At 43.7% G+C, this 26569-nt stretch overlaps 1 protein-coding gene across 1 annotated transcript; it reads right to left on the reverse strand.

Annotated features, from left to right (window-relative positions):
- Positions 1–5694: 5694 nt before the first annotated feature.
- MAP3K8 (mitogen-activated protein kinase kinase kinase 8) lies at positions 5695–25238 on the reverse strand. Its single transcript, XM_069777845.1, has 9 exons — positions 25074–25238; positions 22082–22206; positions 20800–21160; positions 17816–17980; positions 16042–16303; positions 13332–13438; positions 9471–9623; positions 8600–8846; positions 5695–7089 (listed from the first exon to the last, which is right to left on the reverse strand). Exons 2-9 carry the CDS (start codon positions 22114–22116, stop codon positions 6956–6958), a joined length of 1464 nt encoding a protein of 487 aa, XP_069633946.1. The 5' UTR covers positions 22117–22206; positions 25074–25238; the 3' UTR covers positions 5695–6955.
- Between the last annotated feature and the right edge of the window lie 1331 nt (positions 25239–26569).

Raw genomic sequence — 26569 nt, forward strand, 5'->3', positions numbered from 1 at the left:
CTAAAACCACATCCTAAATATAAATAAGACCTTTTCTGATCAAAAAGGCACAATGAAGTACTGTAATCATCACTATTGCAAAATCTAGAAGAATAATATCTACTGAAATATGAAGACTGGGCATGCAAAACGTCAAAGTCTAAGAGAAGACAAATTCCAGCTTACAACAGCTGGAGTTAGCTGAGTTTGCAAGGCACGCCACATTTCCTTGCCTAAATCCAGAATTTTTCTCCTTCTCCCAGGCAGCTGAGGGATGAAAGGTCTTTATTGCTGACCATCTCCAGCAGGCCTTCCTACCATGCCGGTTTCATCTCCCATGTGTCCTAATAAGAGGTCTGGAGGTGTGCATAAGAAGTCTCTCTTGCCCAAGACCTGCTTATGGAGGGGTTTGCTGGGTTGTCCCTCCTGTCCTCTGGCGTGCCAGAACATGAGGTGTACAGGGACACCCGCTGATGGGCACGTGTGCCAGTTCTGGCTTCAGGTGTCTGAATGTGCAACGCTGCCCAAGCGTCCGCCTGATAAATTAGTGCTGGAAGTCACCCCCCTTCATCATGGAAGAAGGAATGCTTCTGGCCCTGTTTACAAATTTCATGGGGTGCAGGAGGAAATACCACACCTCTCTTTAAGATATGCATGCTCAGAGACACACCTTGAGGCCTCCTCCTTCCATGTAATTTCTGATGTCTTACCAAATCTGCACTTATTCACGCACACTACAGAGAAGGTTAAGAGAAGATGTCACAGTTAATACTGGAATCTTGCTGCAAGGCTGGAAAATACAACCTAACTGGGGTAGTAGTTGCATAAAACAGTGGAGAAAGGGAGCCAGAACTTCCTGAACATTTTTAACATTATTTGGGTCATTTCCCTTCCCTGAAATGTTGCTCTTTTGGCAAGATGAGTTATTGATGTGTTGCAGCCAAAGATGTTTTCATATTTCTGGGGAAGAGCCAACTCAGCTTCAAAGGGTACTCCTTATTTCTTGGAAAGATCTTCCATTGCGCAGAAAACGGTTCAGTTTTCCCTGAAAACAACCCAGCGTGTACCTGAAAACGGCATGTGGCTAACTCTGCCTGAGACAGTGAAACCTGGTTTTCTTTTCTTTCAAAACCACCTACACTCAAACCCACATGTATGCAGCATACATGTCCCTCCACAGCAGGTCTGCAGGGCGAGCAGGGAGCCAGTTAGACCAGACACCATTGCACGGGGTTTTTGGACCATTTTTCAGACATGTCCCTTAGTGGTAGCCTTTGCTGTCATCCCTGGCACCCTGGCGTTGCCACCTCTGTATGCCAGAAAGCGCAGCCAAGGTCCTCGCAGTGCCGGCCCCAGTGCCCTGGCAGGGGCTCACCTGGTGGATGCTCCCAGTGGTCCAGGTTGCCCCTGGGGGATGGGAGCAGGGTGCTACTGGGCTGCTGTCATCCCCGGGGCACGGCCGTGCTCCTGGCCCTGCCCAGGGCAGCAGCTGAAACCCACCACCTTCAGGCACTGCGGTGGAAGCTTAGTGGGCAGAGCAAGGCATCCCCAAACAGCTCCACCTGTGCCAGTAGTGACAGTCAAGTCACCTCCAAGAGGCTGGTGACCCAGCGCAGAGGCAGAGCCAGGGTGCCAGCCTCCCCCAGCATCCCCAGGCTGGCTGGCACAGTGGAGTGTGCTGTGCAGACGGTGACTTGCGGGGACCAGAGGGCATTGCAGTGGGAGGGCCAGCGCTGGGGCATGGGAGGGAAGCTGGCACGGGTGATAGGGTCACCAAGTTTGGCTTGGAAAACACTATCATTATGCACAAAAATAAGGCACAACAGCTCGGTGGTTGGAGGTGATCTTTATACCAGCAGTGGATAAAGGCTCCTGAAGCAGCATCCGCAGTGACAGTGTGATACAGGCAAAGACTCAGCTCAGGGTCAGATCTGCCATGGGCTTACGTGTACCAGGACCACACGCAGCGGCTCCTGCTCCCTTGCAGTTTAGACAGGCGAGAGAGGAGCTGACAAAGGGAAAAGACCTACACTGGGAATTCACACACCAGTTTTGAAGACTTCCTCTTTGGGCAAACCGGTTTTTCTTTTCTTTTTTTTTTGAGGGGGCAGTGGAAGAATAAAAGTTGACCTTGGCTTACTGTAAGTGAGAGCTACAGGAGAAGGCAACCCTTTGCACTGCCAGCAGCCTCAACAAGCCCCCAGGCTGCTCACTGGCTCTGTGCCACTTCCACCCTGGGGGTTTGACGGATGCCTTCCTGCCACCCCCTCCTCTCGGGCTCCGCATACACCTCACCAAGTCCTTCCATGCCTGTCTCTCATTTCCATCCCTCGTCCTTCCTTAGCTGCGTGCCGCTTCAGCATGTGACTTGCTATCAGCACCAGGAGGGATTTTAAACTTTTCAGACATCACCATTTATTTGACTTTTTCATATTGGCAAAGCTATGCTTAGTGTCATAGCCTGCAAGTGGGGCATTGTCCCTCTGTGCACGGACACTATGGTAGCATCCTTCCTCTGAAACTGGCTCCTACTGGAACAAGGTTCACACTTGAGACCAGATTTAAGGGTGAGAGTGATCCTGCTATTGCGCGTAGCTTTGATGAGGATCAGCTACACGCAGCCTTTTTCTCTTGCACACCCCACTCTGGAGCATCCCTGGCTTTCCTCCCTCTGACAGCCTCTCTCCAGACAAACCCACCTTCTCCTGGACATGCTCAGACCGACCCCACAGCCATGCCAACCCGCTGCTCAGATGGCACGTGGTGCTGCCTCGCACGGGCGGTGTGGGACACAGGTGAGCAAAGGCTTGTGGCTGTCGCTGCAGCTCGCCTCCTCCCCAGTGAGTCACTGTGCCCCAGTATCAGTCGGCAGGGCTATTTCTGGTGGCCAGCCTGAAGCAGCACGAGTGTGCCCATGGGACTGTAATGAGCCACTCCCAAGGTTTGACTGGATTTTTTTGGGGTGTTGCTGAGTTTGGCCAGCACAGCACGCACCGTATATAAAGGACGTGTTTTCCCTTTGCCCAAATAATTAGCTTTGGATGGTGACAGTTTTAGAAATGGACCTTGCTGGGCCTTTCCTGTAAGGAAAATAAAATGATGCTTGGGCTCCAAATAGTGCTTTGGTGCTGTTTTTCTGGGAATTTGCAAACTCCTTCCTCCCTGGGCACGGGATGCAAAGCAAAGCGTAGGAAGCAAAGTCCTCCCCCACAGTGGCTGAGCCTGCCTTGGAAGCAGCTAGTACAGCCCCAAGGGAAGCTGTTTCCAGCCATAGAAACCTTCCCAGTTTTGGCCACACACACACTGTGCTGCTCCTTACGCCCCAGCCCTTCCCAACGGACCCGTCTGGTCCTCCCAGCTGCTGTAGGGGTCACACCTCCGGTGCCCCTTCCCCAGCTGCTGCTTTGCTTCTGCCATTTAGCCAGAAGAGCAACACACTGTCTTCCCCAAGGTCCCAACAAAGGGACTAACACTTGGCCAAGGGCCTCCCCGCTCGTCCCCACCAGCACCACATGCAGGGAGGGCCTGGCAAACTGCTCTGTACTTCTACTGCAGCTTCTCAAACTTCCATTTGGGTTAACAGGGAAACTCATTTAACCTCCAGGCAAGGAACACCTTATTTCTACTTCTTCCAATTGCTCCTCCCAGTCTCTTCTGTCCACTGACATTTTTGCAGGATGAGAAAAACAAGGGCCTGAATTTAGAAGGAGTTAAGAAACCTCCAGAAACCAGGCAGCGAGTGAAACCCTCTCACTTGCAGGAAGCGTGGGACACAAGACGGGGAGCAGGGTTGCAAAGAAGCAGCAGCTACAAGAAAATGGGAAAAAAGGGACTTTGAATTCTCTCTCTCTCTCTCCACATTGTTTCAAAGGCATAACCTGAACCTGATCTTCCTTCTTGAACAGAGTGGAGAGCTCAGCACATCCTCAAAGGAGCTCCACAGCTGCTGTGGGCTGCTCACACCAGGAAGCCCTGTGGAGGAGCACAGTGGTGGGCTCAATCTCAGGGTCACAGGCTGATCTGAGGACAAGAAACCTGCTGAGCCCAGAAGGAGAAAAGGCACCTCTGGCTACCTAATTTCACCAGTCACTGTGAGCAGTGGGTTTCTCCCTTTGTATTTTCCGTTGCAGTTAGCATGAGTCTCAGTATTCCCCCAAGAGAAAATGAAACTACACACCAGAAATCAACACAGAGGCAAACCATTTGCAAAATCCCACAGCTCAGTGCAGACCAGCCATCCCCTTGGGGCTTGTGCTGGCAGAGTTTTCCCACCGTGCCTTTTCATTCCCTCCTCCTCACCTCCAGCCTTGATTGCTCCAAGTACACAGCTGCTCAAGCAACCAGATTGGAGAAATGATATTCCCCCTCCCAGGTTATTTCCAACCCAGTTCATTTCCCTGACCTCGTGCCCCAGGTGGTGGCACAAACCGGTGAACCTACACAACACAGGGATCAACCGCTGTGGGATACGCTCGAGGGATGTGATATGCTTGGGATATGATGTATTGCTCCAAAGAGAAATCCCTGCTTAACTGCAGCTTGAGGCTCACCTGCAAAAATCCTAAGCTATTAGACAGCTCACAGAGCTGGTAGCAATGCTTGCTGTTCAGTGTACCTGTGAACAGCTGTTTGTTGGCTGCGTATCAGTCCTCTGAAGTGATATTTGTCATGAAGCCTCATACTGTTTAGACCTGTGGATATGCCTATACAGAGCTATTGGTTCACTCAGCCAAATCTTATCACCTATACCTGGCAATACATAAAGTGTAATTACTTTGGATAACCTGGTCACTTATTACTTGCATAGCGTGAAGATATATAAAAGCCATATACTAGGAGCGAGTCTTAAATTGTGAGCCTGTCCCCATATGCAGATTTCCATGTTAAACCATTTAACTGGGTAGGGAAGAGGAGGATGGCATTAAAGAAAAAAATAAAAGAAGAAAAATCACTGTAACACTTTTCAAGCAATGGTAAAAGCCCCCTAGCAGCCTGTAATTCTGACATGGATATCATTGTTGAAGTATCTAGGCACTTGATAAGCATTCGCATAACATCTAGCCACTGTTTGGTGGGGATAAACACCTTTATTTGATACAGGGGAAACTGGGGAAGAGATTTTAAAACCACCTCCAGTTACCTGAAAAGCTGCTTCCTACTAATTCTATGAATCTCATTAAAGATCAAAAGCCATCAGCAAAAGATCAGAAAATTGAACCCAGGTCTCTCAAGGCAAAGGTGAGCATCCAAACCATTAGGTCATGTTTTCTTTAAGTCAGCTACACTGAAAGTCTGATCCCCAAATATCCTGGTCACTACAGCCAGTATGGATATGAAGAGCATTCCCTTACACAGCTCTCCTCAAAGCGACTAGTCATCTAGAGATTTTGCACAGAGTACTGGAGCAGGTGGGTTATTCCCAGCAGGATTTTTTGCAGCAATTAACATCAGGACTGAAGCGCTGCATGTTGTACACAACCACTGGGCAACATCCAGGCAGTCCAGAAGGAGTGTTGGGGTTTGACAATAAGATTTGTCAGAAACACTCATTGTCTGTTACCAGAGTCCCAAATCCATCAACAAGGACCTTCATGCAACTCCCCAATAAGTGGAACAATGCATGTGGTGTACCTGGGCCATGGTAAGGGAGGTTGGCCCAAATACGGTCACAGCCCCATGCCATTTGCAAAGATGAAATAACAAAGTGACCACATCTCAAGGCACTGAGCTGGGTTTATTCATTTGACCATATCAGTATCAAACTAGAAATCATCTGTTTAAGGTCATGTGTTAGACAGGAGCAGCATTAAATAATAGACATACGAAAAAGAGACTGTGCTTCAGAAAAGATTCAGTATACAACATACATAGTATGCCATTTTAACACAAATGCTTATAAAGAGTTATCCTAAGCATCAAAGAGAGTTTTATAAAAGTTTACGTTCTCATCCCATGGGATGTACAGAACTATGCAGTTTACATAGTTTTACTATCATCCAAAACATCATGTTTCAAATGTATGAGGCACAGCAAGAACAATATAATTCCATTTCCATAGGAACATAAACACAGCTTGTCACTAATGACATGCTTTCCAAACCATAGCACTCATGGCAATTATACACATGTACAATTTTAAAGTATTAAAAAGCAAGAGTCTGGAGCCTGCCCACTGTTACCAATACGGAATAACATTTGATCTACCCTTGAAAACTACCCAATATATCCTTGTAGTAGCTGTAACACAGGAAGCAGGTGGAATCACTGTCGTGCTTTGTCAGGGCCAGCTTGCTGCGCTATTCCCAAAGCTAACCGATATAGCCAGTGAAGGATTCCCTCCACCCACAGAGAAGGGGGAAAGGGCCCTGCTTAGCTCTGACAGCCCAGGGAAGATGCAGAGTTAAAACACATCTGTAACCAAGTGATGCTTTGGCTACAGAGATAACTGATAGAAATTAGCTCAGCTTAAGGGAGGCCCTGATTTCCATTAAAAATGACCAGAGACTGGCCAAGTCTCAAAGACAGAACAAGACTGAACCAGTCTTTGATGAGTTAAATCAAGAACTTTTTTTTTGGAAGGTTTTCTCTAAGGACAACTCAGAGACACTGAATCTTACAGCCCACATGCTCAATTTTTTTTTTTTTTTCATGGCAGTATTTTCAAGCATATATTACAACTTTTATAAAAGTGCAAGGCCCAGCACAGGAAGATATCCCGGATTAAGACATTCCCAGCAGTGTTCTTTTTGCCATCTTCTTGTTGGTCAACCAGCAGATGCACAAATGTCGTTGCTTGGGATCAGCTTATCAGAGCCCCTAAGGGTTTAGCTTAATCATCGGTGCAATTAAACACTATTCACATTTGACAGCCTACAATGGCAATATTTTTATGTACAAATTTGAAAATCAAGTCTTAAAATCAAGTTTTAAGAGGTAGAGGTCCACTTCTGACCTGCCAACATAAAATGTTACTGGGTCAGTCATATTCTAAGGCTGGTGGTCCCCTAACAATATTGAAGTAACCAGCTAGAGCTCCAAGATCTATATAGAGTGATCTTTGCCTCTTTAGCAGGTCCGACTCGTCCATGCTCCCGGTACACAGTGAGGAATCTAAAAAGGAAAGAGACAAAGCATGTCATTATTGCACAAACAGCTACACTAGTTCAGTTTCACGGTTGTAGACGTTACTGGAATAATTGGCCTAATATTTGCTTTTATTTATCTGTGGTTTAGAAAGCTTCATTTTTAAGGACAATATAACATAAACCTCATATAAAATAACATAAAAGGTAACAAATCAACCCACAACTCTAGGGAAAAGAAAGGTAAGCAGTTTGCTACTGAAAACGGCAAGTGTGTTCAACTGTTTCAAAAAAGACCTCCCTCAGCCGGGACAGCTAGGCAGAGCTTCCTCATCCTCTGAGCCATAATGCTAAAGGAGAGTTTGGTGCAAGAAAAAAACCTGCTAACTTTCTGCCAGCTGAGAATTCCCCTTCATTACAGGGGAATTTTCATCTAAACAGATGACATCCTCTTTGTGTCGCTCGGTGTGACAATGCAGAACAAATATGGGACCATCAGTCTCAGATTTTTTTTTCCTTTAAATCAAGGTCTGAAGAAACCAGACCCCGTTTGCAATGGCAGAACTTCCCTGAATACTTGTATAGTGAGTGTCATGGAACTTCATGCTCCTAAACTAAAGCTCCAGTTTAATGGTCAAATATTTTTTCATCTTCAAAAGAATTAATTCAGATGGCCTGAGCCAGTTAAAGGATTATGCACCCACAAGGCAAAGCCCGAAGGATCAATAGATGCAAAGGCTGTGATTGATTTAAGTGGATTTGTTGCAACAATTGCAGCACCCAAAACTTTGCATAGATATCTTTTCAAATACTTATCACAATCAAATAAACCACTTGTCTGGAGTCAGTTCTTAAATGCCTTTTGTCAGGACCCTCCTAACATATTTTACAAGAAAAGCATTTTGAAGCCTGTTAGCAAGTTGCTGGCACTAAACCTCTCTTGGGCTTGATATTATCTGAGAACCCACTGAGCTTCCTAACTGGTTCATGTGTTGTCCTTCATAAAGCACTTACTAATGCACAAGAGAAACTGTGTTCTATCCTACAGTCTTTTTGTTTCTAAAATAAAGGGTTTGTACTGCTGACACTCAGCGACATTACAGTCATGGTTTTATATCTGTCTTTTCCTTTAAGGAAGCAAAAAGTGTTGGATTTGGTGATGGTGGTAGTTGTTGGACCCTTTTTGTTGTTCTTGTTAACAAATCGCTAGTATCAATAAAACATCTGTGGCAAATTAAGGCAATTTGGGACAGCAACCTATACTTCATGAAGTGCCATGACTGACTACCAGGGTTTTTTCATGAGCCAGCCCTTCCGGAGCTGCAGAATTCAGGCTAAGTTCTTCCCCTGTTGAAGTCAATGGGCGTTTTATGTAACACTTAATGAGCTCTGGGTGTGATCTCATCTGATTGGGAGTTTTACTGGTGTCTTTCCAGAAGCTTTTTGAGTTTTGTTTGTTTCTAAACACTCACTCAAATCAAGTTTTGACACAAAGTAAAATCTACAGAGTGCAAGATAAGTAAGCCTGATGTCATTACCTGTAATGTTTTCTGGCAACTGCAGCTCCTTCCTTGCAAGCAGTCTTTTCCTTTCAAACAATGCCGAATCCAGACTCTGGCACCGTGGCTGCTCTTCTGGGGGTGGGTGTAAGGCTTCGTGCTTCAGTAAGTCTGCTGCAGACAGCCTATGATTAGGATTCCTTTCTAGAGCTGCTTCTAGCAACTCTCTCATGGAAGTGCTGCAGTCTTCAGCAATGTCTTCTAAGGGGGGAGCTTGCTTGTGTATCTGTTGGTATAAAAAAAGACCATTGAAACAGTTATTCCAAAAACAATGGAAGAGGAAGTCACAGATAACCACGAGTGCTCTGGGAATTCCCCACTTAAAACTCATCACCTCCTTAAGCTGGGCTGATCAATGAGAACAGAACATGTAACAAAATCCACCTTTTTAAAATCAGATTTTATCATAAATTTAAAAACTCAAAGCAAGTCCAAGCAAGCCTAAAATCTGGTGCAATGCAAATTCACCAGATTTCTGTACCACACTGGAAGAACCAGAGAATCATATTTGCCAGGCTCCAGTTTTTATCTGCAACTTTGAAGCAAAACAGACAGGTAGAACACAGATGGGCTTGTTTCAATCAAGTTTCACGGTGTTCTAACCCTGTCCTTGCAGTAAACTCAAGGCCTATAAATTGTAACACAAACCACAGAGATGACTCCACCTCAGTCTCTGTCTTCCCCTAAATGATCAAAACCCACTTCTTCCCTCCCTCCCCCGAAGCAAAAAGGATGATATCATCTCTCTGACAAATATTTTGATAGTTTTTATATGACTGGAGCTTTCCCAACAAAAGTACAGGAAAGCCTTCAACTGAAATTCAGCTATAGCTTTGCTAAGGACACTTACAATATAGAGGTAGGATGGATATGCAGAACGTGGATATCTGTTCACCCAGGGCGGGATGCCAGTTTGCATATGAATAATAGTAGCTCCCATGCTGTAGATGTCCGCTTTTGTTGTGTGGCCTCTGCAGAGGATAACTTCAGGGCTCATGTAAATCTGTGAAGAATAGACAAAAAAAAGATTAATCAATAGGGGAAAACAAGAAGCAAAGATGAATCGTTACATTTTGTGATCTGGAAAACTCCCCTCTGAAGAGATGCACCCCACTAGTACCTGCAGCCTAAAGACCAAGCGCCATCTGGGGAATAAGATTTTTCTGCTCTGTACATTACCACAATCACAGGGATTTTCTGGTCTGGCACCTGGACAAAGTCATATTCCAGGTTTGCCCTCCCCAAACAGGCCACAGCTCAGTGGCTATGGGACTTAGCTGAGCTGTGAGAGGCTGAGGTTCAAGCCATGGCTCTGCTTTGGTCACCCATGTAGCAGGAACCTCATCCCTCCATAGCAAAAGGAGGTGCCTGAATTGCCAGTTTGTATTGCCAGGACTGCTCCATTCTGCTTGAACAACATGGCCATGCACTAGGCTAAAGAGAGAGGGTGACCCTCACTGCTAGCCACCCAGCTGGGGGTAGGAGTCCACTCTTCAAATCCCTGTTACATTGGATACTATACAACTCTTCTGGGCAGAACTGACAGATATACACCTTCCTGTCTTCCTTACTCTTTTCCTCTCCAGTCCTTATCCAATAACCTGCATGTTGGGGTATTATCCTAAGAAATGGGATGGTGAGGAACAAACCAAGTCTAAGGCAACGCATAAATTAAAAGCCAGGTCTCTTAAGTCCTGCTGTGTGCCCTTTCCACCAGGTTATCCCCAGGGCAGCTATTAAGGCAAGCATCCCTCTTCCATCCTTTTTTTAAAACAAAAATTCTAATTTTGTCTAAACCAAAATACAGTTTCCATCCAAACATTTCACTGAAAAGTTTGGATTTGTCAAGACCCTGAAGAAGGATCTAGTGGGAAGCTCCTGCCAGCTCCAGGCAGCTGGGAGCACAGCTGGAGGAGAACGAGATGGGCAGGATGCAGGAGGCACACCCCGCAGCTGGCAGGAGCTGCCTGCATGGCTCTGCCACCGCCACCAGCTGAGGGAGTAGGTTTCAACACAGTGTGGGCTCAGCCCACAACACACTAGGTTAGCAAGCCGCCCTGTTTGCTTCTGGTTTCTACTTTTCCCTCACCCAATTTCTCTCAAAAGGAACCAAACAGAACTTTAATTAGTTCAAGTCATCCTGCCACAAAGAATCACATTAAAAGCCATTAACTGACACAAGAGCAGGAAGTTAAGTCATCACCACATGGTTTGACTACTTACTACCACAGATTGAGAAAGGCTGCAGGGCTCACGCAAATTCCGAGGAATATTTCCCAGTAAATCACATACCACATCTGCAAACAGAGCTTCAGATCGGAAGCATGTGCAAAGGTTCGGCAGGCATCTACAGCTGCTACTTACTCCTATCCATTGCTTTCCTCTGGGCTACGATAGAGTAAGTGCATGCGCACCCGCTGCCTTTAAGTCTCACAAGGACCAAAGAACAGAATTTCTACTTTTGTAAAAAAAAAGTGACTAGCAAATACAGTGTGACTTGTGTGAAATCTATATAAACAAAAAGCAGCTGCCTTCCTGAGAAAAAAAGATGCTGGAACAAGAACCTGTCTGCAGTTACAGTCCAGGTGTGAAAATGGTCAAGAGGCACCTTGATTGCACAGGGACAAGAAGCAAAAATGAGATGTGCACCAAAGCTGTGATTTCAGACTGATTTAGACTGGCCTAAGACTCTTGTCACCGAAGTAGGCAGCCCAAGCCCCGGATACCTTGCCATTCTCACTCCTTCCTACTGCTGGGCTGGCACACGTCTACCGGTCAGAGCAGAGACACAACCCAACTAAAAACCAGTCCTTTTCTTCATGCTGTGCTAGTTATACTTTAGCATTCGTGCAAATGAATCACACCTTCCACATTCAATAAACCTCAGCAGACGAATTTTTCCTCCCCTCAAACACTTGTAACTGAAGCTTCCATATTTTAACAAAGTGACAGAAGCGTAAGAGAAAGTGTAGCAAATGCCTAGAAAAAGTATTTCCCACAGAGCAGTTTCATCACAACCAGGGTATATTGTGCTGCATGCCTTGTACACACTATTCAGAAACACAGGTTTTTCATGCTACACCAACTAAACGAAATTTAACTATCTTTCAGTCATTCTGTCAGAATTGCAACTATTCATTTTCATAAACACAAAGCAGATTCACTACATTCAGACTTCCTGTGCTATAGAAGCAAATAAAAACCCTAATAAAACCTAATAAAAACCCCCAGAGGAGAACATGCACAGGAGAAAGATAACTCCAACTGCCACTTCCTTCGTGGACACGAGTCCCTACCAATACCAGACATAAGAAACCATCCAGTTCACAGGCACAATGCTGCATGGCAGTGATAGAGCCCAAACAAGGGGTTGCCCAACCATGTGAAGAAACAGCACTCCTGGACAACTGCACCATTTCTTAAGGCTGCATAATAGAGGGTGCAAAACTTAGGAGGACTTTGGAGTCCAGATCTTACTTTGAAAAAAATCAAGAAAGCCAGCGCTATCAAAGACTACAGAGGACATTTGTGGGTGACTGGATTAGGCAACCCACAAGGCTGAACACAGGCACTGTGGAGAGGAAGATGCCTGGGAAGAAGACTGTGAGCAGAAAAACCTATAGACTAGCATTCATGATGTTCCTTTAAGTCTTTGACTGGTATTTGAATATCTCCTTTCCCAGCACTCTCTCTGTGACTTTACTTCTGGCCTGCAATGCTGCGGTGGAACGGCAGGATTGCTGGTTCCGAGGACTGCCTACCTCTCCCCCAAGACAGTCAACACCAAGCACCACCATGTTTCAGGGTTGTGGGGACTATCCGCTTTCTGAGGACGTGACTGCAGGTGCTCAACAGTGCGGAATAATTTTCTTCCTACTAAATGAAGAATTAAGTGTTTTCCACAGTTGTTCTTACCAACATGAACTTGGCCTGTCCTCTAACAGCCAGGAGAGGATCATCACACCAGTCCACTCCACAAACTTGGAAATTTCCTTTTTACACACACCTCCATCCTTGGGAAATACCCTACCAGGGCTTCCAACTCATTCCCACCATTTTTCTTATTCTCATTAACAGCACACAAAACCCCCTTAAACAAACAAATTAAAAAACCCAAACCAAACCAAAATAAAAAAAAAACACCACAAGGCACGTACATCAAATGCCAGAAAGCATGTTGCTTCCAGTATAGTAAGCATTGTAAGCTCTTTACTCCCCTGACTAGAAAGACAGTGAAACCCAGAGGTCTGTAATTTCTGCAGTTTCAAAGGAGGAGTCAAACTACTGTGTTGAGCAGGTCACCCCAGTCCATAGCTGGTATCTCAGAAGAAATCTTTGCTAGAGCAAAGAACAAATTCCTGTCTGAAGTGTCTCTGACCAGCAGCTGATCCACTGCAAACAACCCTCCTCAGAGTACTGTTCCCTTGTTTGACTTCAGTGAACCCTGATTTCTCTTTGACTTCAGATTTAGAAATTGCTAAGAAATGGGACTACAGAGAAGGTGACATGGCTTTCAAAATCTAACATCTGATTCTCCATTCAGCAGTTGAAAATAAAAATATAATTGAGATTACATTAATGTTTGTTTGTAACTTTTTGATGTTGTTATAAAAATCTTTTGCCTGAGTTTCTACCCTCAAGCTCCAAATTTGAGCCTAAGCATCACAACCATAGGTGTAATATAAGAACTTTTGTCCCTCCAGCTTCTTACCTCTGTTCCTCTAAGGTCTTTGGGATAGTATATGTCTTCAGTCATTTGAACACTTAGGCCAAAATCCACCAAAACAGCCTTAGTTGACATAAAGACAATGTTGCTTGCTAAAAGAAAAATAAAAACGGCAACATTTAAGTTTCTAGCATGTTAGGCATTTATTTTACAACGTGCCAGTTTCATTTGGATGTAGACAACACAGTACTTCTCCTAGCGAAAATGGATCTGTTAGCAACTGCATCCAATTTTAAATCATATCTTAAAAATCAACCTAGACTGGTTTACATAAAAGAAGAATCAACATTTGGAGAATTTCCTAGCTTAAAAAAGAAGAGAGAGAGAGAAAAAATGGCTGAGGGTAAGGGAGGAAGGTGGAAGATTGGTAGGCACCTCAGTGCAGTGAGGCTTGCTCTGAAGACGTTTAATGGTCTCCAAGGTGGAGAGCATGCTGTGCAGGTCTGGCTATAAACAACATAACTGTTGGTCACCAAGCAGTTTCTCTACACTAACAATGTAAATGAAGACAGAAGTAGAGAGAAACCGAGGCCCCTCCACAGCATCCACACCAGTCTCCTGCAGCAGTCAGCAACAGCAGCTCAGCATGATGACAGAGGACAAGACTATGGCTGCAAAAGTAATACAAGACAGGGATTTCCAAACTCCCACCAAATTGCTGCAATATCTAGGAGCTTAACTCACTTTCCTTCATAAAACTCTGCCTAAGGCACAACTTTGTGCTCAGAGGGCTTTCTTTGCAGTTGTATTTCTGATCAAATATTTATGAAGGTAGTACTGCGTGTAAACCTTGAGAAATTCTTGTTTGCCATTTCAGAAGACAAGAACAAATGAAGTCTCCAAGTTACACAACAGAAACACATCTTCTCCCAGAGGAAACTGTGGGTCATTTTCCATCTTGACTGTGCCCACCATGCCCACCCAGTGAGAAGACACAGACTTGATTTCAGCAGTACTGGTTCCTGAAGCAATCCTTCACATACCTGCCTCCCAACCAGTGCTACAAAACTACAGAAATAAAGGTGTAATTTTAGGGATACCTTTGAAAATACGGATTTTAAACACCATGTCAAGGACAGTGCAGAGGGCCACACTGCCACAGTGCAGCAAGCTCTGCTGCCTGTTTGGGACTGCACCCAGCCCCAGCTTCAGCTGGTTTTGGGCAAAAGTTTCCCCCACCAAATAACCTTCAATTTAACCGCTTTCCAACCAAGGGTTAAAGTGAGTGGCAGCACTGAGCTGCTGCTAAGAACCAACAGAAAGTCCTCCTCCCCTTCCTGGCTCAGGGCAGTCTTCTTCCCAGTAAAATCCCCATCACCTCCTGCGTCAGCAGGACAGACTCAAAATGCAGTAAGGATGAAATCAGAGATGTTTGGGAAACAGCCTCTTCTATCGATTCCACCTGATGGATGAAAGCACACACCTCATCTCCCTCAAGCAGAGGCCACCTCGCCAGGTGGTGGGTACGACTGCCATTAAGGGCCAGGGTTACCCAGCTCACCCCCTCGAACAAAACAGCTCCCTGCAGGCAGGAGCGTGGCCGGGGTTTGCACCCAAGCACCTCCACCTCAGCTGCTGCCCTGCATTCAGTAACGCAGAAAAAGGCTGGAAAAAGCAAAATGCGCTCACATCCACCACATTCACAATGGAATGGTTCTCCTATCCACTGTGTAGATGTTGTAGGTTGGGTTTTGGCTGGTTTGGTTTTTAAACCTTTTAATTAATGTCTTTGTTACTGTCAGTTACAGTAAACCCATAGGAAAGACTCTTACTACAAGTGAGAAAGCACAACTAAGGGAAAAATTAAGCAGTTTTATAGTTGTCAGAATCTCAAAGGCTTACATCTAAAGTACTGACCCACATTAACTAAAAGTAATGCAAAACTGAGATAAAAATTTAGCAATTCTTGATAACTGTCTTCTGTCAACTATTTATTGTAACACTTCAGTTTGAATATTTCTGTTCTAAGCCCTCAAGTTCAGCAAAAAATTAACTCACAGAAGAGGTAAGTCTTCATTAGAAGCACTGTTACCAGAAAGGCAGAATTTACCTGTCTGCGGGCACAGGTGGTGCTGGGAGAAACAGTATTTAATATTAAATTAAATGTAATGCATTAAAATTAAATTTTAAAGCAATTTAATACTAATGTATTTAATTTAGGTTTAGTATCAATACGTTTCAATTATTTATACATGTTAATACTCAGAGCTTTTTAAAAGCAAATATGTAGTAAAATTTGCAGTAATTGTTGAAAGAAAAAAAGAGTACAAATTAGGTATTTAGTTCCAAAGCATCTCAAACTGAGAAACATCCATGCAGAAACATAAAACCTAAAAGAAGGTGCAAGAGGAAGGTGGGCACGGAAGCACTCAGGATGAATTTACAGGGAAAGAGGGAAACTTCTGGTTTAACACAGACTGATAATTTCACTCATTTTCTTTAGGTTTTTATTTCAAATTGAGTTGCTCAAGAAAGGCAAAGGAACTATGACTTTCGAATCATCCTCTCCACTGCAGTGAATTAATAAATAGTGTAAATAATTATTATCTCCAGAACCCGACCTTGTCATTTGTTGAGCATTACCCATCCCTCCCAGAGATGCGAAGCTATGCACCCCAGCTCAGTCCCAGGCTCTCCACCAGAGCCCCAGCCCAGCTTGGACCAGAAAGCACCCCAAAGAATCCCACACACATACGTTTGATATCGTGGTGGATAATCCTCTTGGAGTGGAGAAAGTCAAGTCCTTTCAGAATATGCTTTGTCACCCAAATGATTTCAAATTCTCTCATAGGACCACAACTCTCCAGCTTTTCCATGACAGATCCTCCCTCTCCAGCTTCCATAAAGAGATGGATAGTCTCATCCCACAAAATAGCACCGTATAATTCAGCAATGTTTTCGTGACGGAAACATGCCTGTATTTCAACATCCGATGGTTTGAACTGTTCCACTGGGACCTAGGATATTGAAACAAAACCACGGAAAAGCAGCTCAAAAAACAAGTTATCTGTACTAACACTAGTTATCCTGTAGATTAAAATGTAAGAAGGAAGCAAAGCATTCCTATGCACTTGTTAAAATACGGAGCTTTATTTTGATCCTGTGACTTGTTCTTCCTTTCCAGTTTACAGTTGAGAGAGTTTTTGGAATCATGCCCAAATAAAAAGCACAATCTTCCAGAAAAAGCGATGTAGCAAGAGTTATTCCTGTCAAAATCCAGTGGTTACGCAAAAGCTCTATGCAAACTTCCTGGTGAAGGAGATAAAAATCCTTCTGCTTTTTCCATTAGCTTTGTGCAGTCTCATCTGCTCTACCAGAACTATACACCTGTCTGACATGTGGATCAGTGCTTGCAGTGCTCAGCAAAGTCTACAGACTAATCATGGTCAGGACCATTACTGACCTTGATTCAATCCTTATTAGCACTGTTTTATGGCTTACAAGAAATGAAACCTGCTTTAAAGCAAGCAACTGGCAGCACTATATTTCTTTAAAAAGTCCTGATAGCAGATTGCTAAGACAATAAAAAGCAGTGTTTGCTTAGACATGGAAAGGCTACTACAGCTCTTTTTATTCTCCTTCCCTCAGATTTGTGGCTGTGAACCAAATAAGAGGCTAACATTTTTACTGCAATGAGAAATACTCTTTGTATCTTCAGAAACATTAGGAAGCTTTAATTCTGCAATGAGTTATGCAGGAGTGGCAAACTAAATCTGTCCCCATGTGGATACACCGGCTGCAATGGAAGGACATATAACAGCCTTCCCAACTCTTTCCCATACAGAAGTAATGCGCGTGCTTTACTCATGAGCACGGGGATACAGAGCAGTGTCCCAGCTGAGCTTTTACTGGCCCTAAGCATTTACTGTTCAGTTCAGAATAGTATGTTGAAAGGTAAAGTTGAAAGAAAATGTTGGCATGTATAAAAATAGGGAAGTGCTCAGCAGTTTTCTTGAAATATCTCACAGCCTTATGCTCAGTCAGTGCCCAAAACACAGTAAGAGTTGCACTTAAGCTGAGCTCTCAGGGACATTAATGGCACTGGAGTAAAGAAAACTTATGTCTGAAGACCCCAGTGAAAGCACAAGATCCTAAAACCATCTGCAGCAACAGGGTTTTGCTATCACCTTCAGCAGGGACGTGACCTCATGCTGATATTTTACCGCCATGAGTACAGCAGGACAAGTAGAAATACTTCTACCCCCACAGCACAGCAGGCCTGCCCACATGGCAGTTACACATACTTCCAGATACTCTCAAAATGCTGAAACTTTAGCAGTCTCAGAGACAAAAAAATTAAAACAAGTTAACAGTTTAATACATGGATTTTTCCTACCTTGTGTAGGCCAACAAAACGAAGATGATCACCAGTCTAACAGTGGAATTTCATGCAGACATATTTGAAAATATACTGTATGTACTGTGTCGTACAATATTTGCTCAGAGATAAAACTACTGAACTAACATACCAGTTTGCATGCCATTCGTTTCTTGGTTTCTCTATCTTGGGCTAAGTACACCTTCCCAAAAGCTCCCCGAGGAATAAAATCAGAGCCAATGTTCCTGTAAGTCAGCTTCCACGGAAACAGGAGCACATCCGAGTCAATTTGATAGCGCCCATTCTTGGGTGTGATCTGTGGAGTTAAATAAAAAAATAATAATAATAAAAAAATCGCAATGAAGTTAAAACTACTTTAAGCCTTATTAATTTTATACATGTGGTGGGAAAAAAAAAAATCACTTGTATATGTGCATGATGCATGCGATCTGTTCAGCAGTCTTTATTTAGAAATGCCAAATGGGAACAGCATGTGAGGTGTGGCATTCATTCACAGCCCAGGCATCCACGTTTCTCTCCAGTGACTAATTTACAAAGTGTAAGTTGCAATTAATTGTCTTGAAACAACAACAACAGCAGCTGGATTAATGAAATTACCCACCTCTTGTTATTAGGTTTACCTGCACATGTTTGTCCTTCCTGTAATCTACTAACTTGTTATGCCACATACCTGTTACTCACAGGCTATCTTATACAATGTGAGCAAGAGTTTCAGCATTTCCTAATATCACATGTACTGCTCGGGGAACACATTTTAATTTTCCATCCTGTATCAGAGTTTCTGCTGCCTAGTAAAAGGTTGAAGAAGTCTGCTGTGATTTTACCAGCCACCTTCTAGTTTTATACTGTAGTTCAAAAAAAAAAAAAAAAAAAAAAAAGCACACCATCTGCTTTAGGTAGGTAATGTTGGGAGCTTTGGTTCTCTATACAGTCAACAAGCCAAAGAGGGTTGCTCCAGGAAGCAATTCAGAGCATCTAAGTCAGTATCTTGCTCTAAATCTTCCTCCAAAACAGCTCCCTCCCTCTGCACATGACAGAGAAAGACCAAACTCCTAAGTACAGCCATGTGAGTACTGCTTGAGGTTTGATGTTATTTCTTCAGTCTCTTAGTATTCTCTCAGCTAAAGAATTAGTAATGTTTCCTGAGAACATGATTCTAATTAATTCAGGGATATAAAGTATTGTCCGTATCTTGAATATCATTAACCTGTTTACTGCTCCTTTATTGAGATTCTTGAAGATATGTAAAGGCAGATCAAGGATATTATCACTTCATGTCTGTCACATGGCCTCACGTACTCAGCTCTTCAGCTACCCTTTTTAAGATAACAGCATATTAGGAAAATTATTTGGTTTAGATTTCTTTTTAAGAGGTAATGCACATAATCCTTCTATGCTTTAACTACCTTCATGTTTTTTAATTAGGAAAGTATCTTCTTGACTGCTAAAACTGTAATTTGTGACTAGTATTTACATGAAATAAATTAATTCTTTGAAGTTCTTAATTTTCGGGAGGATAAGTTCTGAACTGTTGGGGGGTGCGTGTCTTTTTATGAAAAGTATTTTGCTTAGGATATGCAGAATGAGCCTCCCCTCTACTTATCAGAACCAAGGTAAAGACTCTAGCAATCCGTACATCTCGCCTGCTCACTTCTGCATTTCAAGGGGCTGATACTAGATAATCCACATAGGTTACACCTATCCTGGAAAGTAACAGAGACCGAGTGGAGTGGATTTGCAGAGCAAGAGAGTAACAACCACCACACTATTCACATTTTCAGGAGGCTTTCAGGACTAGTTCCGAGCCTGGTCCTATGCAGCGAATGCTCATCTGTGGCTGTAACACATCCTGCAGTTTAGTTTCAACTGAAAGAAGTCCAGCTTGTGTGCTCCAAGACCCTTCGTGACACAAGCCATGGTGCAGTCAGTGGGGGTAACCAGGCAATCAAAAACACTCCTGATCCTAACCAAAATGCTATAGATATTTACAGTGTAGATGCACCTGCTGAAATGCATGTACAGGTAATGCCCTGCCTCCAATCCTCAGTTGCTTAATGGGATCATATGCACCTCATAGTACTTGGTTCATACCAATTGTATGCATCTGTAGAAACAATATGGAAGCAAAATAACCTCGAGTATGTTGAACAGTGTCTATCCTAAGTATAGGAAACATTTAATATTAGTAAGTGTCATTTCAGTGTTACAGAGTTTAAAAGTGACTGTTTTGCAATACTGCAATGTTCCCTCCAAATCAAAATAAAGCAATACCCTGTGCTATTTCACACACAAACTCAGTAACCAGTAAGCCTCAAGCAGCCAACGTTCACATATAAAACATTACATGCAAGATATTTTAGATGATAGATGTAGAAAATATCTTAAGAAAATAGAGCAGCAGCACAAACATATATGAATAAACTTCCATTTCATAATTGATTTGTTTCCAGAGCAACTGATTTTAAACAGAAGTCCAATGACACTAACATCTACAGACGCTTGTAGAACACCAACCATTTTAGGGAAAAAAATGAACATATCTCAAAGCAACACATCTATACTTGAGTTTAGCAGTGTGTGATATTACATAATACTGTTAATTCTGAAAGTCACAGTTGATACTATATGCTTTTTCTCCTTACATTGCTACTTTTTACATTTGTGCATAGAGAGTGAATTCAGTAAATATACCAAAATAGATGCTAGACTTTTATTGGGAGTTTTGCATAATGAACTCTTTTTACTGCACGAACACAAGGCACTAGAAAACCCTTACCATTTCCCAAACCTGTAAGCCATCATAGTTGTGGCTTTTGCTTTTTTACTGCACATCTCAAGTTTGTATTCAATGTTGGGCAATGTTTTCTAATCTCCGGGGATCCCAAGAGGCAACATAGAGTGGATCTTCCTGAACAACAGACCTTTTTCCATAGCTGCCTGAGACTGCAGGGGCTAGACTTGATGACCTCAGAGATCCCTCCAGTCCCAGATTTGCGCAGAGAACAACAGCCTGACTGTTACTCCTGGGACTGGGGGTGATCTTTGTTTAGATTTACTAAAAACTTCTAACTCCTAAGGTCTACTAATTTTCAAGTAAAAAGAAAAGAGACATACCATATTCAAAAGGATTCCAGATTCTTGCTGTCTGCATCCTTTAAATTGTTTTGAAGTGTTAGACACCTGATTTGCAAAAGCAAGCAGGTCTTCCACAGTCCCATATTTGACAGAGGACATCAAAGAAACCTCCCTTTCACAAAACAGCAAGGATTCCGCACGTTCTTCATTTTGATTTGCCTCTTCACACATTGTAATCAAGCTGTCTTCATAGACTGCAAGGTCTCCACCTGGATAAAGGTTTTCCATGATGTCTATCACTTCAGACATATTTAAATTAGTTAGCAACAAGTCAATCTCCTCTTTGCTATCACTACCCGTGCTCATATACTCCATTACTGACCACTTTGCAAAACCACTCCTGAAAAAAAAAAAGAAACAAACAAACCTGAAAACATTTTTCACCTAAATTTGTTTTAGCAAAGTAAGAATGAAAAAAAGTGATTGGGGTGATAGACAGCTCATCATTATACAGTTAGATTTAAAATTATTAATTTGTATTATGAAGAAAATCATAATTAGTAGACTGGGTGAAGAGGAAATGGAGAAAAACTCTCTGCTAGTGAAATTTTATTTAGAAGTTATTAGTGAACCTCCCCTGTCATTCATTCCTGGAATTTACTTTGATAAAGCTTTTCGTTAGAGGAACTGGCACAGTAAGGAAGCACATACTAGTTCTATTTTGCTGGATATGCAAAAATGAAGGAGCACCCTCAATACAAATGAAGGAATTTATTATTTGGAAATTAATGACAAAGAGGGATATAAATGTACTCAATTAGCTTATCCCCAAGTTTTTATGAGCAATTTATGTGATGTGTCCAGAAAGATGAGAAGGTCATGGAGCAAGATCATTTCACTAGCAATAAGCATCTGTTAGTATCATTGCATAAAGCACAAGTCACCACCTGATATACACAATCCATCTTTTTTGAAAATAACTGATCAGAACTAGACTTGAACTGAAATTTTCACCAGTTTCAGAAGAAAGTCAGAAATGGAGTTATCACAAAAGCAAAGACCTTCTGAAGCAGTTTCCAGCAGTTTGTTCTGCCCTCGCTAGTCCTAACAAAAACTTTTTAAGGTAAATCTTGACCATTTTGCTGAAGCGGACTTTCACTACAAGAAACTGGGTTCAACATCCCAAGAAGTCCCTTCCCATCCCAGGTTCCTACTTTAAGCCAGAGAGAGTTACTTTATTCAAGTTAAAAACATATGCATCGTCAGTCATTAAAATACTTACACAAATAGTTTTCAACACGTAAATGTCTACAGCACTTACCTTGTATTTATCCTGGTTACATCACACAAAACCATCAAAAACGTCTCAATATAATCCCTAAAGTCGTCATGTTTCTTGAACCTGTATTTACCACCGATGATAATTTCACAGCGTTCTGTAGCAGTCTATTAAAAAAAGCAAAACAAATAAAGCCATGGCATACCAGCTCAGGCAGAAAGACTGGTTTATACTCATATGATCATTGGCTTCACAGGCTTCACGGAAAGAAAAACTAGTAATCACAAGGCTGAGATAACAGGGGATTTTTCTGCAGAAAACGATGACAGCTCAAAAAAGAATCAAGCTACTGTATGATCATCCAGATTTCCAAGTAGTAGTGAAAAATAGTTTTTCCATGATTAGGTCCTCAGTTTTATTCTCCCTGCCTCATGCTTGCTAGTAGCAAAGAAGAGAAGGATCTCCTTTTCCTCTTGCAGAACTGAGTAGACCATGCCCTATTTAGAGAGGTCTCACTTCCTTTTCTCATAATCCACTGCAACCATCTATTCTGGGCAAAAGATAACAACCAGACAAAAAGATACTTAAAAAAAAAGGAAAAAAAGAAAAGCAGCAAGCACAACTTATTTATCTCAAGGACAAGCAGCAGACTCGGTCCCCTGAGGCCACAAAGCAATGCCATTTACCCAGGTACAGTTTCTGGTTATGATCATTATCTTTCTTACCCTCCCCGCAAGGACGTGGAAGCTTTGTGGCACATATTTCTCATGGGTTAGAGAATTTACGTCAGCTCTAACGTTGAAGAAAATGGAGTAAAATGACGCAGCTGATTTGGCAAAGAAACTGAGACCACGTGCTGTGAGTTCGAAAGGCAGGACAGGACAGCTCAGCAAATGCAACGCAGGAAAAGGCAAGGGGAGTGCCTGCAGTGCAACGCGCTCCTTTTCAAATCTTTGGGGTGACGGTGGCAGAGCAGCACCCCGCCCGCCTGTCCCCCCAAGACGAACAGAGTGACTTTCACCAGCACTCTACACCAGTTCACCCAGCCTCAGGTCAACCTGACAGCACCTCTAGCATTAGGGCAGCTGGGTAGGAAACCTTGCGGTCGCTAGCACTACTCAAGCGGGGAGCAGGCAGGCTTTGTATCCGGGGTGCTGACAGAGGTCAGTGTTTTCCAACCTACGCAAGAAATAAAAGATGCTAGGAGTGTTTTCTAACCCCTAGCATCCCACCTTCCTGCTCTATGCCCAAGCTAAAGGCCGTTAACAAAGCCTGAAAGTGTTTACTCTTTATTATAAAGGAGATTTCTATTTTTCCCCACAGCAGGACTTTTATTCATTGCTTTTTTTTTTTTTTTTTTTTTTTGGTGCTGAATTAGTGGGGGTGGAGAGAAAAGAAACAGTCCAGTCATAAAAGGAACTGAGAGACTGCATGTGTAAAGTCAGGTAAAGTTAGAAACTAGTCCTGAGGGACTTTCTGAAGAAAAACATGAGCCTCTAGATGCTCTAGTCTTTTGTGGATAAAGACAAGTACGTACAATGATTTAACTAATTCACTCTCTGATAACATTTTCATGTGTAAGGCATCTGTACAGTTTAGACCAAATGCAGCTTTCCAAACGTGCCAGCTCTGCTCCGTTCCTCAAAACATGCCCAAACTACAGCACAATACTAATAATATTCTTGACAGTTTCACTACTACCCAAAAAGCTCTGAAGAACAAGAAAAAGTGACTATAAACTGTGTGTACTTGGTTCTGTGCTTTTAGTGCTTGAGAAAAGCTGCATTTTTCCCTCTATCTAGCAAATTCTAAACACTAAGTGTTTACATTAGGAGAGCAGTGTCCAGACTACGTAAAGCTGATTTTTTTAAATTATGCAGCAATTTATGTTATTATATTTCCACCACTAAAAAGGTGTCCATTTGCCAACAGGGAATTCATTCTTCCTTTTTATCACTAAAATCCTGTACTAGTATGTGTGGTGGGCAGTCAATTAATGTTCTAAATCATTCTGCACAATGCAGGTACATGAAGAAATTACAGTACTAAGTATGCTTTACTTAGGTTCTCAGTTAAAAACCTGTTTTTGCCTACAGTGGGAAAATAAAACTAAACGTAAGCACTTAAGTCAGTTGCTAAAGCACAAGACTCTTTCTCCAGTTCTGCCATTATTTCAACATCATCACATGAGTAATCTGCAAGCCAAGTTTACTTCTCTATTTATCACGAGTAGCTTTTCCTTAAACCCCTTTTTCTGAGACGTATGCTGCTTGAGAGCATCCTTATATCCACCATATTAAAATATGAGCAACTGGATACCAGACCTCTGAGCTCCTGTGGGACTTTCCTGTGTCAAGGATCAACATAACAAAAAATCAAACAAAACCTACAATAAAAATAAATAATAAAATAAAAAAAACCTAACCAAAACCCGCACAGACTGGCTTAACACAATCACGCACCCATAATAGAGATTTCCCGTGCTGCTTTTAGGGAATAATTTTTTGGTCTAAGCGGCAAGTAATTGTCCACCAGTGATGAAAAAAAGTCCTTATTTGCTTTTAAGAAAGGTTATCGACAGACCTTGAAAAACGCAATCCCTTAGAAATACAGTTCTGCTGTCAAGGGGCAAGAAATATCGGCAATTTCAACTTCTATGTCATTTCGGATTTTTACTTGGGAAAAAATTAAAAAAAACCACCAGCAACAAAACCCACGGAAAAAACCCGAACCTCCTATCGCTGACAGTGGCAGAAAGCTCACCTCCAGCAGGGAGGTGTTGCAGTGCCCCCCTCCCCGCCCTGCAGCCCCCCCCGGCGGACAGCACAGGTGCTGGAGACCAAACGGGGGCTGCCGAGAAGGCTGAGAGCAGCCTGCCCAGCCACAACCCCCTGCATCCCCATGCCCATCCCCTGCTGCCAGCCGGCCGGGCCGGAGGGCGAGCGGCGAGGCAGCCCCGTCCCGCCCCGCCCCGTCTCTGCCGGCGCCTCTCCCCAGCGCAGCCCCCAGCCCCGCTCCCCCCGGCCCCACTTACCCGCGGGGCTCCGGGAGAGGCCGCGCCGCCCGCCCGCCCGCAGCTCAGCGCCGGGGCCGCTCGGCCGGGTCCCGCGGGAAACTCCCGGGGGCGGGGAAGGCCGCAGGTAGCGCCGCCCGCTCCTGGCCGGGGCGGGGGACCGGCGCGGCTCCGGCCGGGGTTTCTATTTCGGTTTCCTGGAAGGCGGGAGCGAGCGCCGCCCGGCCCCGGGCGCAGAGCGGGCGACCGGCCGGCCGGCCGGCCGGCCGGGGGGTGAGCGCGGCCCCGGCTCTGCCCCGGCGCCGGCGAGCGCTCTCGTCGCGCCCCGGCGCGTCCCCGGCGGTCACTTTGCGTGTCACTGGCTGGCGGCACCGGCAAACCCCTTTCCCACGGCCCCTCGTGTTCCCAGGCGCATCTAGGGGGGCTGCCGGCAGCTTCCGACACACGCTCAGTTTAAGCGTTGTCTGGGAAAAAAAACCCTTAAGCTGAAACTCCGGTGGAATTTAGGGCAACAACGGGAAGGATTTGTTAGTGGCAGTAGGACTAAAGTACTCCGGGAGACAGTAGCGCGAGTTTGGCAATTGCTAAAATTGGGCAGGACTACGTTTTATCTCTCACCCAAAAGGCAGGAACTCTTGCGGGACCCTGCTGCCCAATAGCTCCTCTTCAGTGAATGAGTTTTCAAGGAGAGAAGCGGCACCTCTCCATCGCCAAAACCAGTTGCCGCAGCACTAGGAGCTGATGAGTTGAACCTGTCCCAAGGTCTCACGAGACACGAGCTGTATTTTCTGTTTATTATCTGCACTATAATGACTATTTGCTTACTGAAGTCAATGGCAAAACTTTCACTACAAAGTTTCAGGACAAACACCCACCTTAGGCCTCAGTGTTTGTTATCAGTACATACAACTCCTTTTCTGTTTATATTATCCAGACGTACTGACTCCCTTGTTTAAAAGTTATATGTCTGCTACCTCTACCATGTTGTTCACAATTGTCCAAAGCATGGCACAAACAACGTTCTGAAATGTGCGGGGACTCAGACAGACTCACTACCTGATTTTGTTTTCCTTAGCATCATAACTTAGTATGTGGAACACTGCTAGCAGGATTAACCTGTTTGCACATTGTTTCTTCTCCAAAATATACAGATGATAAATACATTGCCAAACCTCCATAAAGAAGTGTCTTCCTTTTTGAGTCTGACCTTGTTCAATTGCACTACTACAACTGCACTAGCATTTGCTAAGAAACATCTGTGAAAAAATGCAAGAAAGTTGAAGATGATTAAAGGAAGAAAAAACAGAGGAAGGAAATGAAGGGGATTGAGGAAGAAGGTAGGCCACAGGATAGGTAGGTAAAAAGGAGAGAGGCCGGGGCTAGGAGAGGGCAGAATTGGCAACACCTTGAAAGTGGGAGGTTAAGGCTGAGTAACAACACATCCTTAACATGTAGCAGCTCTCACGCTAGCATACCTCAGGCATCCTCTTTCAGGAACTTGCTTGGGTTATTAGTTT

Source organism: Haliaeetus albicilla, chromosome 2, assembly GCF_947461875.1.
Source record: "Haliaeetus albicilla chromosome 2, bHalAlb1.1, whole genome shotgun sequence".
Classification (NCBI taxonomy): Eukaryota; Metazoa; Chordata; class Aves; order Accipitriformes; family Accipitridae; genus Haliaeetus; species Haliaeetus albicilla.